General features: G+C 37.1%; 1 protein-coding gene across 1 annotated transcript; it reads right to left on the bottom strand.

The window, feature by feature from the left end:
- Positions 1 to 422: 422 nt before the first annotated feature.
- Positions 423 to 15,449, bottom strand: LOC137675958 (radial spoke head 10 homolog B-like). Its single transcript, XM_068422321.1, has 19 exons — positions 15,196 to 15,449; positions 14,394 to 14,469; positions 14,057 to 14,125; positions 13,677 to 13,850; positions 12,525 to 12,610; positions 11,765 to 11,885; positions 10,750 to 10,926; positions 9,903 to 10,044; positions 9,284 to 9,405; positions 8,627 to 8,816; positions 7,734 to 7,845; positions 7,570 to 7,649; positions 7,317 to 7,465; positions 6,411 to 6,518; positions 5,168 to 5,344; positions 3,016 to 3,067; positions 2,379 to 2,489; positions 1,094 to 1,289; positions 423 to 627 (listed from the first exon to the last, which is right to left on the bottom strand). The coding sequence occupies exons 1-19, from the start codon at positions 15,447 to 15,449 to the stop codon at positions 423 to 425; spliced, it is 2,601 nt and encodes an 866-aa protein (XP_068278422.1).
- Positions 15,450 to 15,452: the final 3 nt, after the last annotated feature.

The following is a 15,452-nucleotide window of genomic DNA, read 5'->3' as shown; positions in this document are numbered from 1 at the left end:
CCCGTTCTTTGCAGCTCCTGCTTCAGCCTGATTTACAGTACATGTTTTTATGCAGTATTTCAGTCAAATAAACCATGTTTTAAGCAGAAGCCATGTCATTGGGATGTATGGTCATGACAAGATACCAGTTCTTGGATCAACTTACCACTGAGGGAATTTTTAGGTGCAAGTCAAATACTCACTTCTGTTACAGTTTTGTTTAAAGGGTCACACTCATGTAAATGACTGTTCTTTCCCAAGACCCTTGGTGTAAGAGCAGACAGTTTCCCTCTGAAACCCACGCTTCTTGTGCATATAGTTGTATCATACTTTTATTTTAGACTTTACTGCAAGTGTGGTTCCTTTGTTGTGTTTTGTTTTTTTTTTTTTTTTTCTTATTCAAGAGTACTTACTTGAAGCTTCAGTAGTTCTCATCAGAAGATTTATTTCTTTTTACTCTTTCTGCCAGCGGGCACCTTGGTAGCAGCTGGGGGTGCTACAGTGGGTGCCTTTTCCTTCGGAGGGGGTACTAACTGTGTGACAGACTTCTCTAACTCCTTAAGATCTGCACTCTGGGAGTCAGATGCTTTTGCTGCTGCAGCTGCTTCTTGCTTCTTTGCCTCTTCTGCTTCTCTTTCAGCAATAAATCTTGAGTGAACAAAGTTTAAATTTAGTGTACTGCAAGCAGGGGAAGGGGGGAAGAGAGATTTATACTGGCTAAGCAACTCCAGCTCTATTCACAGTATGAGCAGTATAAACTGTCGTATTGTAGAGAAGCAGAAACTGTGCCTAGTTACCGCTTCAAGTCTGACTGACTTCTTAGAGTATGCAAAAAAAAAAAATACATCTTAACTACTTTTACATAGAGCAGGGCTCAAGTGCCAGGAAATGTCAGAGAGTTAAGAGCTGTGTAACCTGAAAGCAGCTTGTATGTTATTCCCAACAGTAAGAGAAGTCACGAGTTATATTCTATATGTTGCTTATACCTGGATGAGTTTGTTTTCCCAGTTACAGTATGCTATACTACTTTATTAAAGCACACTTCTCATTTTCAATAATTTTGTTAGTGGAATATAAGAAATAACAGTACTTCAACATAAGATACAACACTCACTTTGCCAGCTCCTCATCCTTGATCTTTCTCAGCTCAGCTAATTCAGCATCCTGTATTTGATTTTCTTTTATTTTTTCCCTCAGCACTTTTTCATGTTGGTAGGCAGGAAAGAACTTAGTTGTAAAAAAGATTTGCACCTGACACATCCACAGACTAAATTCCTCATCTTGTTCAGTTTTGGCTGCTTCTGGTTCATCTGCAACACGTAAATTAAACATGTTTATTTAGCAGGGCACTTCCATCTGGACTACAACATCTCAGATCTGATACTCTGCAATGGGAAAGTCTGGCTTCTGCATGGTGCAGAAGATGACAACTGTGAGAAACTTCTTTCACTGCATCAGTTAGGGGATGGCCCTTTTGTGCATCTCCAGAGTGACTTGTCCCAAGGAATGGCATCAAAAGAACATGAACTTTCCCCTTTAATCCTATGATAAATGTCTTCTGCAGTTATCTGGTGACAGTTCAGTATCCAATGACTCCTGTGCATGGGGGAATGGAGGAACAAGCATAACTACCTGAAAGAACAGAATTGCATGCAAGCATCCAATTGTTGCGACTGTCAGGAAACAGGCTAGGGCCCATCTGCTGGTTCTTTAAGAAACAACGTTTTTTCAGATCTGTAACTTCTCAGTTATCAGATTTCAGTGAAAGAGCTGATGACTACACAAAGATCCTTGTCTACCTATGTTCTTGGATTTGGGTTCTTTATCTGTAGAAAACATTTAACAAGCACAAAAAACAACCCACAGGAGATCTGCTAATCAGATAGAAGGGAGATGGTATAAAAAGGTTACTAGCCTCAACATATGAAAATGCTCTTACTGATTTCTGCATGAATGCTGGCCTGTATTAAGACATCTTATCCCAGCTAATGGTGGCACACCATTAATAACAATTCTTAAGTAAAATAAGCAAGACATAGCAGTAATACCTTTTGTTTGTCCAAGACATCATTAAAAAAAAATGGGCAGGCTTGTGGATTGAGCTTCTCACAGAGTAAATACAAATCACAGCTTATAGATGCCCTACAAATAAAATCTGGCATTTTAAAACTGCAGAAGCTATTTAAGTCAGTACTTAAATATCTCATTTAATTATTAAGTTTAATTTTCTTTAAAAAAATTATTTAAAAAATTTTCCTTAAAAATCTTCCTCCAGAATTAATGTTCATTTACTGCCCTCTTGTGACAAGCAGAAATCTGCATATACAATTAAAATTTTGCAATTCAAGCTACAAGGGATTTTTTTTGTGTTAAGTCTTAAAACAGTAGGACTGCTTTACCTGTCAACTTCTTTGCTGAACAGACATCTTGTTCTTTTTCTGCATCCAAGCTGAACAATGATGAAACACCTTTGATATCTCCATGAGCTGTGTGAAACGAGAGAACAGTATCTGATATTGCAAAGAAAGAAAGTTAAAAGTGCTCAGTCTGTAATTCTGTCCATTAAGTATCAGGTTTGATCTTCAGCACAAACAAATATAAATTGTCATCTGACCTTACAGCTAAACATGTGGTTGAAATACTTCTGTACTGATTAAAAGTTTGTTTATAATGAAGGCACAATGCAGAGTTCAACCTCCTGTTTCCATGCCCAAATGAGTGGGACAGAACAGGAAGAATTTAGTTTTAAAAAGCCTTTAAGTTATTTTTAAGGAAAATGTGATAGCTTAGAAGCTAATTAAAACATAATTAAAAACCACAAAACGTTCAGAGATTCAAACCTGCCCAGCTATCTGTGTATAGCAGGCGTGGAAAGCTAAACATAAACCCTGTCATAATTGCCAAACTGAATGCAGCTACCCTTTGTAACTGCAATACATCCAGCTGTTTCAATGATCACCTACTGGTTTAATCATCTTTAAAGTATCTCCTCTAGCACCGCTGCTTATAGATGCTTATGGTAACTACAGTACTCACCCAGAAGAAATTCTTGAGAAGGATGCCCTCTGTCTTCACGAGGCCCCAGTGGCTGGCAAGAAGTTTTAAATTCAGTTACTAAATGCCTGGACTTGTGTTCAAATTAAAAAGTGAAATCATATGTCCGTTCGAGTCATGCAAATTCCTATCTCCAAAGCATTCTGCCAACCAAATGCATTCTGCAATTATGCCTATTTCAAAACATTTAAATTGCAATAGTGTTTCACACTTTCCAGTATTAGCAAATTGGTCATAACACCTTACCTTTGATACCAGCCAGGGAAGTAGGATTATCCTATTTCAGAGCCAGGGAAAGATAGAAGTACAGAGAATGAAAGCTCCTGTTCTTAGACATGTCCCTCTGTTCTTACATGTTGCTCTACATACTATTATTCATCTGCTCCTGAGGAAACAATAATGAATTTCTGTTCCTGACCATAGGAATATATTCCAGGAATTACACTGAGTGAAAAGGAGAGAACAACATTCAAGAGTATATCTGAGAAGGATGCTTTGAACTCTTTCCAACTGTCATCCCAAGCATCTTCTGCAGCCTGATGATGCCACTCTTTTCAGACGAGTGACAGTAAAAGTCTCACAAAAACTCGGGTCAAACACAATTCTAAGTGTTGGCATATTTTGTAAAAGTCAGGCAGTTTCCAAATTCTCTGTCTGATTTCCACGATTCCAGTACAAAACAATAATCCTTACTATGTTACCCTGGGTTATAGGGGTAAGACAATCCATTTTTGTTCTTGGAATATCGAGAATCTCATTGTAGTCATACACTGGATACAAAATTGTAAAGGCACTGAAGGTGAAAAGTTTGCTAGAAGAATTCTGAAAAGTGTTTTAGGAATTATATTGCAGTTACCTTTCCCCAGTGCTTCTAAATCTCTTTGCCCCCTTCTCAGCCTCTCACTCCCCACCTTGCAAATACAGATAAAACTGTTGCTTTATTCACCACTGCTTTAGTTAACGTAGAAGATACCACCCAATATTCTAAATAACAATAGCTGAGGGTATGCACAGGAGCAAATGCCTTGTTAACAATGGAAATGCACCATTTCTAGGCTCATACATGTAACCAGGCACAGGAACACATTGTATTTACTATTAGATGAAATTCTAGTCCCTTTCAAAACTTAAGACTACCGTGGCCACTCTGTCACCCATGAATTGCAAACCCTCTGCTCCATCTTTCAGTGTGGGCTCTTTACATACCTCGTGTTTCGTTATGTCATCTTGTGATACAACATTTTTGCTTGAAGACAACCGTGAAGAAGTGTAAAGCTCAGCTGCCTCAGAAATGTCATCATTTATGTCTGTACCACTTAAACTTTTGCTGGAAGTGCACTAATAAAAAGTAAACACAAGAAGAATTTTACGTTCAATACATTTTAATTTAAGATTTTCTTTTAGTCTTGGAATATCTGACTAACTGGACCATTTCACTGTGCAGCTGCATTAATGCTTGCAGTGATGCAAACGAATGGGTTCCATAGGATGGGAACGACGGGACAGAGAATGGTAAGTGGTGGTGCTCAGTGGCACTACTGGCTTACAAAGACTGTGAAATTAGGTGTTCGTGAATGCTCTTTGAATTAATAAAAATACTTTCATCTTGTGCATAATTCTGAATAATAACAATTCTAAGTCATGCCTTCAACTACCCTGTGCATCTAAATTGCACCAGTGTCACAGGCAGCATCTTACAACCTACAAAATCTTTATTCAGAAGTTTAGCAAAAAGAGAGCATAGCTTAACTCCTGGGAAACAGCAAGTCTTGCAACGTAAAACAATTGCAATGCCACTTCTACACGGTAATTTTAGACTTAAAGCAGGAGAGGCATATCTTCCACCAGTCAACCAATTTGTCATTTCCCCTTCGACCACCAGGAGACTTGCAAGTACTTTATGCGTATTTATAGTTATCTAGGAAAATGTGCAAGTGTGTTAAAACTGTCTATACTGACATTATAATCTAAGGTAGCAACAAACAGAAAAAGCAGAATGACCCAATCAAATGGCTGTTTATGAAAAGAGAGGAAATTGGTTTCTGTGTTCAGGAAACTCAGAACATTCGCAGGGCCCAACTTCACCCTCTACACGGACATATAATACTATTTAACACATCTGCATCAACTTTACCTGCGACAGAGAATATTCTGGGGACAGAGACTCATCTGTGGTTCCCTCGGAGAGACCCTCGATTCTAAAGCTCCTTCTTTTCTGATCACCATGGTCTACTTGCTCCTTAATCATATCACTGGTAACATACACCAATGCACAATCAAGAAGAGCTTCAACAAATTCAAGAAAAACCAACTAGAGAAAAACACACACAGTGATTAATTCATTAATTTTTGCAAAATCCCTTCATTAATGGGCATATGGTACCTGAGCAAGCAAAGAACTCAAAAGTGATTGCTTGTGAAGCCTCACTGGCCTCATTTATCTACTCAAACATCCCTTCTTCTGAAGAAAAATTGAAAACAGCTCAAAAAATTCAGGTGATATACTGTGTTACGCTTTACACAAGTCATACTGAAATAAAATACTGCATAGATTTTTGCTCTATCTGGAGTTACGAGAAATTTATCTAGCAAATAACACACAACTATTGCTATTACCTAAAACGTTTAACTGCATACGATGCTTCCAGAAACCCCAAGAATGGATGTGTAATGAATCTCTTAGTAGAACTTACACTGTGTGTTCAGTTTATCAGGTACTGGTTAAAACAATAAATTCAATTATGTCATTTACAATAGACCGTCGCTAAGTAAGAGCTAATTCTTTAAGGGTGAAGGCCCTCTATAGCAGGCCAGCTGTCAGGTCGCACTGTCTTCTACAGTCTCTACTCGACCTCATTGAGGTGGCAGCACTTCACACATCACTAATCAGGTTTCTTGGCTCACCAGATTTTCAGGATCAGTGTGTTCACATCTTAATTACTGACTCAACACTTCCAGTGCGTGCCTTGGCCGCTGGAAGTGCTGAGATTCATCCCTGTGTAATCACTGTATGCACACACTGCCAGGCAACTGCCCCACAGACAGCACTATTACTAGCAGCAGTCTCCTAGAAATGGTATTTCACTCTCTGGGTTACGGCACTCTTAAGGAGTTATCTGCGTGGTCAGGTATGCTGAGACTGTACTAAGAAGGGTAAGATAATAAGCAAAACATAAGCACATGAGCTAAACTAGAAGATATAGGCAGAACAAAGGAAGACAAAAATAGGGGCTCAAGTTTGTACTCTCTATTTTTTTGGAATAAATTAATTAATTTTCCTCCTGTTGCAGCAAGCAGGACAGTATTTGCAGCATTTTTTAAAAGTAATTTTAATTGTTCCTATAGCAATGAACTATGATGTCTTTTTCCATACACACCTCCTGCTCCAGGTTGGTACTACTGCTATCATGTAGAGAGGGACTATCTTTGACAAGTATTTCCACAAGTCTTGAAGCAGTTAATTGTTCGCTGAGAAGTTTAAAGTCCTGGGTAAGAGTAAATGTTACATGTTAACAGCACTTAAGGCATTCCCACATAGACCTAATCCAACTCCCTTTAAAGTCTGTGTCAAAATTTCTAGTGGTTTCAAATGATACTTCCACATATGTAATTAACAACAGAGTTGAATTCTGGCCCTACTGAAGTCAATGGGAATTTTTCCTAGACTACAAAAACAGTGTTAAGAAAGAACTTGTGAAAGCTCATAAATAAAAATACAAAAAAATATGATTTTGTTATCTAATATTTTTGTTAATTTTTTCATTTAAACAGTGACCCAAAACCCAGGCATATCAATGGGAATTGTTCCCTAGCTTCAGTGTAATCTTGATCTGTCCCTAAATTACTGAATTTTAGTAAAGAATATCATGTTCATCTTGCAGTATATTAAATTATTATTAAAATGGTTTACTGTGTTATTTCAAAAGCTTCCAGTCTTTTGAGTTCTACCAGTAAGACATTTTCATATATAGATTTTACAGGCTGGAGGAAAAAAAAAAAAAAAGCCAGCAAAAATATTTATATTCCCTTAAAACACATTTGTCTAAGATTTTATTATTTCAAATGATCAAGCAAGAAATCAGAATTCAATCCTGCAAAAGCACATAAATAATTTCTGTAGAACAACTGTCCTTTTAATGTTTGTTGGACAGTTTGTACAAATAACATTGCACCTACCTTTTCAACTGTACAGAAGCCACAGGGAGTATTTTTAAATGCTCATATATACTAAACAAATAAAGTGCATCTAATCACACAAAATAAAAAAAAAAATAGATTATTACATTCAACATCCAAAGGAAGTGCCTCATTTTCATTGTGGGTTCAAATGGAGGTTTGGTACTCGGTCTACAAAAAGCTCTGTATATTTCCCAGCATTTGTCAACGTAGCTCATGGCAAAAACTGTACATCTTTCTTCAGAAAATAAGATACCTTTAAAAATTAATTGGGAAAAAATAACAGTTACAATAAAACTGTGATATATGTGGTACTAATTGATAAATTCTGCACAGCACAGAAGAAATACCACTACTTACCTTGGATACGACAGGCAGCAGGAGTAACATTCCTGGACATCATTTCTAAGAAACACTTCTGCAGATAAGGACCTTTCTCTCTACAGTTGAAACAAAAATACTCTTGTCTGGGAAGACTCAAACTGATTACACTGAAATAAATTTCACTGAAAGATGAAACTTACTTGTGCACTTCATGATAGATATGAAATGCTAGACGAATAAGGTAAGATAAAAAGGTTCTGAACAGCAGTGTCTCATGTGGACAATGTATCTCCTCAAGTGGTGTTTTATCACCTAAAAAATTTGGCAAAATAAATCTCTATTGCTATCATGTACATTAAAACGCTTATAGGCATGTTGACTTGTCAGCCTTTTTTATCCTCTCCATCTCTACCTATCCCAGTGTAACACTGCTCCTGAAAGAATCAGACCAGACACAGCACCACTTCCAAACAAGCAGGTCAAGGGAGAACCGTCCACCTATAGCTGAATCTTATCAAATTCCCTCTTTCTAGAAATGCATCCACTCAGCACACAGGAATAAAAGGGGAAGCGAAGTTGGGAGTTAGACCCTTCACATAGTAGGGACACTGCAGTGCACCCCACTGCAGGTCTCAATGAAACTGATTGATTAACTGGCTCTATAGAAGAAAAAAAAAAAAACCAAAACCATACCACATGCAAAACAATATCAAGAGCACAGGAAAAAACAAAAACAAATAGGGAGTTGTTTCTTCTACTTCTCTTTCTCAGACCTCTTAAAACTACATATAATAGTAATGGCAAGACCAGGGGTGAATACAATTTTTGAACAGATGGCTCTTCAGAACAATTTTTTAAGTGGTATTTTAATTTTGCATTTTCTCGCCTGAGCACCTGAAGTGCTCTCACCCAAGCACCCGAAGTGCCTGAAGAAGTGTTAATGCGTACACTGAGAACTCCCAGGCACAGAGGTATTCATTCAGGGCCACTTAACTACCAGAGCTGAGCTACCAGTATAACTTGCCACTCCAACTCTCCACAGCTTACTATTAAAATTCCTAGATTCTAGATGCTGAGCAACAGAAATACAAACCGCTCAATATCCGATCCATTTCAGCAAGAGTTATGTTGGAGTGATGAAACTGGCAGTCCTTCAGAAATCTCCAAAACTGGAGCTTAGTCATGAGGAAGGTGTTGTCAAGAGAATGGTCACAGCCTAAGCCACTGTAGAAGGTGTAAACTCTTCTCAGTTCTGTAATATGCCTCAACACAGCAAGTTCTACCTAAATAAAGCAGGATACATTTTCAGCATCATCTCACAGCAAGTAGGGATCAGCTTGTATTGATCCTGTAACTGGGCATATAATGCTTTTGATCTTGTAACTTTGAAGAGCGTATCCCTGGTTAAGTGTTCATGAGAACATTACTCAAATGTAGTTATAATACATATTTTTTGGTGACTGATAAAAATAAGTTAGTCTCTGTCAGCAGACAAAACTCACAGCAGCTAAAGGTAGTTGTTGAATGCCCTTCCAGATCTGTTAACGTATTTTTTTATTGTCTCCTAGTGGAAGCTCAGGAAGAGGCAATACTGTCTATTCATTCTTTTTGCTTTTCTGTTTTCATGGCCTTCAGATTTTCAAATAATTCTTTAATGGAAAGAGTTACTTTAATAAAAATAAACCAGAAATAAGATTATATGAAACACACTGTGGGGGAAAACTGAAAATATCTAACAGTAGACTCTTACTTGTTTTACTTCTTCATGTCTCTCTTCCCTTGGTAACAAGTCAAGCAGTGAAGATATATCCAACTCAATATTTGATCCCAGAATAGAAGTATTTTCTGAGCCATTAATGATTGTGATATTTTCTACCATGCAAATAAAATAAATTAGAACAAACTAAAATGAAGTTAAAAACATATATATTCAAACACACACAGGGAAAATAAAACATATATTATTGTGTCTTATCTTACTGACTTCAAATTGAGAATAATAGATTTCTTTATAGTGAGGAATAGATTTCATAGTCAACAGCATAAAAACTGAAGAGTAATTTTGTCAAATCCAACCCCTAGCCAAAAGGAAATTCAGATGTTACAGAAGTTATGAAACTTTCAGACAACACTGTTCCAAAAGCATTACAAGATGTAGTGTGGATGTGTCACTCAACTCAAAGCGTCACGTACAGGAAACAAGAAGTATGGGAGCAAAAATCATTAATTATTAAGATAACTCCCATCTTTCTCAAAGGTCTTTGAAGAAATAGGTCTGGCTCTTGAGTAAGCACAAACAGCTTCACATTATGGTATAAAGGAACAACAAAATGTGAACTGAGTAGAATTTGTTTTCTTACACTGCTTACCAGTGCCAAAATTACTTCCTGTGCAAATGGTATTCAGCTCTTTCGCATTCATTGCATCCACTCGAAAAGCAGGATATTCTACTATACGATCTTCTATGAACTCTCCTTCATAAACATGACCATTCTTGAAGACAATCTTGCCCTATAGACAGATTAATTTGATTAATTTCAATATAAATATAAATCAAAGATCAGAAAAAATAACACTAGTGCTCTCAATCAAATTTCCTTTTAAGAATCTTGGCTAAAATGCAATATAGGAGATAAAATAAAGCAAAATAATTTTTCCGACCGTCTTCTATAAAGTACATTGTCATCCGTTAACTGAAGTACACCGCTGGGAGGAAGATTACCTCTATATCTGTTTGATTTTGAAAAGTATTTTGAGGAAAACACATTTCCCCTCCCATATAGAAAGACTTGTTTGCAATCCTTAGTTTGCGCATGTGGCACTCTGCTCACAGGTTTTTTAAAACAGTCTGTTAATGTGAGAACATCCCTGTGCAAGGATAGCTTGAAATCCATTAGCTCGCAGTGTAAAAGTGAAATACTGACCAACCACTGCAAAAATAAAGATGCACCTATTGCACTGAAAATCTCCACAGTAAAACATATTTCTTTATACACACAACAGACATCTAACCAGAGAGTCAAATCTGTGGCCCAGCGAGGTCCCCGGAAGGACTCCTATTGCTTTCAGTGGACTCTGCCCTTTATGTTGGGATTCCATCCACACTGCAAATTGAATGTAGCTTTCCATACAGAAATCTAGAGATCCACTACACAGAGCAGAACAGTCTCCTCTGCTGTTGTCTGTAGTTTTTCCTTACTACTTGTCAATACTCACCTTGCCATGCTTCTTATTACAAACCCATTCACCGTCGTACACTGCTCCACTGGCATATATGAACTTCCCATGTCCATGTCGTTCCCCATTTACAAAACCACCTATGTATTCATTCCTTGAAGGATATTCAGATGCAGGCATTCGCTTCGAAAACCATATGTGGTTGCCATATCCATGCTGAAAAAAATTTATATGTTTAAAAAAAATGTCACCAGAAGAGCTACTATTGCTACAGGTCCAGACTTTTAAAAACCACAACCACCTAGGCATCTTTAAGAGTCACTGTTGGCAACTCTCTCAAACAGAAGCACCCAGTTGATAGCTGCAGTACTTCAAATCATTCATAGAACTATATTCTACAAAGGTGCATGAGAGAAGTGCTCAGAGGATACACTGAATCAACACATATTTGAGCAAGCTCTACCAACAGGACTCCTTAAAGACATCCTTCCTGCCTGAATCCTTTTGACTGTAATGCTGAACAGCCAGGTGAGGAACACCATGCCAGACAGAAAGCCACAATGTTCCAGAAGCTGGACTCCTCAACAATTTTATGCAGAGTGAAAAGAAGAGGAAGTAGCTCACATTCTTTTTCCAACAGAATAGTAACTGGAAGGAACAGAAAATGCCAGAAATCTTCTCCTTCCATCATAAAACTTTTGCAGGAGGGAACAGTGTTGTCTAATATTTTACAGGTGACACAGAAGCAAATACTCACTGCTGAAGTCATGTCTCAAGCTAAGTATAATCACAAACGTTTAACTTTTTAAACCTTTTTTTAAGTTAAAAAGGCTTATATTTTCCATTAGAGAATTATGATTTCGTAAGACTAAGCCTTTTAACAACTTGAATATTGCTAACATGAGAATCAACTTAAAATAAACAGCATATTTCCAATATCTCAACTGGCAAAAATACAAAGCTCTTTTGATATTGCACAAAACTCCCTATCTAGTTTTACTAAAGTAATGGACAGATGCTAAACTAAAGAGGTTGCTGGGGAAGAAATTAATACCTGTATGCCATACACCCACTGTCCCATATACTCTTGATTAGCTGTCAACCATCTCATTCTTCCTTTTCCATGACGTACATTTTTCTCCCACTGGCCTTCATAGATATTTCCAGACTTATAGCTGCAAGAAAACAAAAGTTAATGACTCATTCACACTGAATTCTAAGTGAATCTTACGAAGGCAAGGTTTATGCAAGACCTCATTGCTAATAAATTTAGCATTTATTAATGCTAAATAGAAGCACTAATTTGAAAGTTGGCTCACTGTGACACGGATACAGAGGTTTGATTGTATCCACTGTTTACCTCCTATTTTTAACTTACAAATCACTATAAAAGTATTAACTGGTTCTTTTTTTTCCAAAGAGTCTTCACCATGGCTAATCAAAACATTTCTTTATATATAATTCCACAAATAATTCATTTATTCATGAAAGCAGCTCCATCTGTTCAAAACAATTGAGTTTATTTGTTTTTAAATGTTGATTTGTGGTTTACCAAAGCTGATTTTGGATTTTGTCTTTAGACATTCTTTTGTGGGAATGATCAGCAGAAATAAAGCAACATAAAAATGTAAGTTATACAGAAGGTCTATTTTATTATTATAAAGCACTTTGTACAATTATTTATTCCACTGCAGAAAGTACACAATACTATGAAATGGTAGCATTTGTATCCATTTCAAACAATAGGAGAAACTGTATAATAATATATGTAAAATAAAAAAAATAAAGATAAGAACAAGTGTTATCATGCTTACCATCTCATTCCCCATCCTTCTTTGACATTATTTACCCAGTCGCCTGAATACCAAGACGTATGCTCCTGATCATAATAAATGGTACCCTGAAACAAACAGTATAGTCAATTTAAATACTTAAATATTAATCTACATCAATAAAACATTGCATAGAAATTATGACACATGTAATCACGCTCTTAGTTAGTTACTTTGAGACACTGTACTGAAAGCAACTGATGTGATAAAATTAAATAAAAAAGCAACCTCTTTTGATGAATGTTAGTTAAGACCCTAAAAAAGACCAAGTGTTCAAAAAAAATCGTATTACATTACATCAAAGTCTACCATGTTTTCAAACCACTTGGAAATACTTTCAGAGAGCTAACTTTGGCAACTTAATCACAGTAGTCACTCTGAGGTAGATCAGTTTTCTGACTCATTCGGAATTCAACTTCCAACAGCAGGTCTAGAGCATTAATTGTTCTGTCTTTATCTGATAGCTTCCTCTCAGAACAAACTGGACAAACCATTCCACTAGTGACCATCCACAGCAGCCTGTGTGATTTCAGTGTCTCGTTAGTGACACAGAATACAAAACCATGTGATTAGAATGGATTTTCCTCACATGCTGAGCATCAGTGTTCAAAATGTCAGGCCCAGAAGAGTGTTTCAATCTGGATGCACAAAACGGAGACAAATAACTAAGCACGACTTGCCTTTCAAAAGTTGGAACTAGATGTTGCTTACACTAGATAAGGCAATCTTAATTGTAATTATCACACTTGGTCTGCCTAACATATTTAAGCAGTGGAATCACTTTGTCATTACTGGGAAGCTAACTGTTCTGTTATTGTTACGTGGCTACTGATGCAGTCATCAGTTTTGACTTTGTCACCATCTACTTGGAGCAGCATAAAGGACAAACCACATAATAGGCCAATTACCCTTTAAGGATACCATTCATCTCTTCTGCTACAAACAAAACCCCATCCCAATTGTTTTAATTAGCATTCACAACTTCAGAGAAGATCCTCAAGAAAAATTAATATCTACATAGCATAAGACCATGCAATGGCACAAAACATTTTTGCAAAACCTTTCCACAAGAGTGCATGCTGTTCTAGAAGGCAGTCACCCAAGACCATGCTCTCATTTGGTGTTCTTACTTACCTTTCCATGTCTTTTGCCGTTACACCAATAGCCAATGTAAGAAACAGGACGAGTACCACTCCTGAAAAATCCAAATCCATGCCTAACTCCATTCTTGACTGATCCTTCATAAATGCTGCCATCACTCCACATATAACAACCATTAAACATCTGCACATTCTTAACAAATGTTCCCTAAAAGATTAAATGACAATATTTAAAAAACTAACTCACTGTTCCCCAGCTATATGGAAGAAGTCAGGCTTGTGACTGAAATCACTGCCATAGGTCTGCAGTTGCCATCCATACTGTACCAATTACTGCAACTTACGTACTTTCCTTGAATTTGCACATCTTATTGGCTGTAATTGTGTTCAGTTAGAAGTTAAATTGCACTTTACCTCATACTTCACTCCATCAGCCCATGTGTAAGTCCCTTGTCCATGCATAAGCCCTTCAGAAAACATGCCCTTCAAAATGAAGACAATGGCATCATTTGCAAATTCATTCTTACCACAACTGAAGCCTTCAGTGACTATAAGATTTTTAAATTATGACATATTAATTCCCCTCCAACTACTAGTTTCAAATGAAGTTTTAATGCCAGAAACCAACAGAGCTTTCAATTCTTACACATTCTAAGTGCTCAACCTCCAACTACATTAAAAGAAATAGCCTGCCTGTTCTAGAGAAAGAACTTGATCCACTACTACTTTTTTTTTTAATTTATACACTCACCTTATATGTATTTCCCCCCTCAAAATATGCAAATCCTTCACCCTCATACAATCCATGGACTTTTTCACCTTCATATCTACAAGGAAAACAAACTAAAGATTAAGATTTCAAGTCACTGCCAGTAGACCTGAATCACAACAGACATATAACAAATGACCTTTAATTTACCATGGTCTACACAGAGGCCAGTTATTGCATCTTGTGTAGATAAATGAGCTACAAAATTATTTCCAATTTTTTTTGCACCTTTCCTGTAATATTTCACGGAATTGTTGTGTTGCCTCAGACCCGTATTTCTTTCAGTTAGGAAAACAATGCACATTGGTAGCATTTACTAACTTACAGTCAGGCAACCTGATCAGCATGTGAAACATTACATATAGTTCCCTTGAACTACCAAAGGATTTGGTTAACAGTGCCATTCACCTGTTTCCTCAGTTTAGGATATTCTCAAGGGATACAAGCAGCCCTGAACACTAAAAGGCAGCAACAACTGAACATTAAATGACAGAGCTACATTTTCTTCCCTGTCTGTATACTTAGACAAAACTTCACCATAGGTGAACAAACTGAAAGAATGAGGCTTTTGGCAAGCACAGAGCACCAGCAACACTCTCGGATGCAAGAAGGCAGCAGGATTCCAAGTGTATCAGTCTTGTAAGATGTCACAGTTACTAGGTCTGAATAACCTGATTCACTGCCTCAAATCAAGAGTAAAATCCATATTTGTACGGCACTGGGTACACCAGAGTTACCTAAATAAGAATTCTTGATTTCACTGATGTATTTGTAACGAGCATACCTTTTTACAATAACTTGAGAAAGAACATGCTCCTCGTAGAATTGAGGAACATTTTGGACTGGATGTTCCTCTACCTCCTCTGGTTCTTTATCCAATATCACTGGATTCACCTGTGTTTCTTCCACTCCATTCACTAGGGTCTGCAAATCTGTCAGCTCTGTTGAACTACTCTCAGCTGTAGTATCTTGTGTAGGAACAGGAGAATGTACAGATTTTTCTGCCTTCTTGCCACCTTTCTTCTTATCCTTGGCCATAAT

Source organism: Nyctibius grandis, chromosome Z (genome assembly GCF_013368605.1).
Source record: "Nyctibius grandis isolate bNycGra1 chromosome Z, bNycGra1.pri, whole genome shotgun sequence".
NCBI classification, from domain to species: domain Eukaryota; kingdom Metazoa; phylum Chordata; class Aves; order Nyctibiiformes; family Nyctibiidae; genus Nyctibius; species Nyctibius grandis.
This window is presented reverse-complemented; position numbering and strand designations above follow the sequence as displayed.

Excerpts from the sequence above, each read along its gene's own strand:
- LOC137675958 (XM_068422321.1), bottom strand. The coding sequence starts at position 15,449 with ATGGCCAAGGATAAGAAGAAAGGTGGCAAGAAGGCAGAAAAATCTGTA. Across the intron at positions 9,406-9,902 it reads AGGAAGTAATTTTGGCACTG|AAAATATCACAATCATTAAT; the intron begins GTAAGCAGTGTA and ends TTTGCATGGTAG. Across the intron at positions 7,846-8,626 it reads AATGGATCGGATATTGAGCG|GTGATAAAACACCACTTGAG; the intron begins GTTTGTATTTCT and ends CAAATTTTTTAG.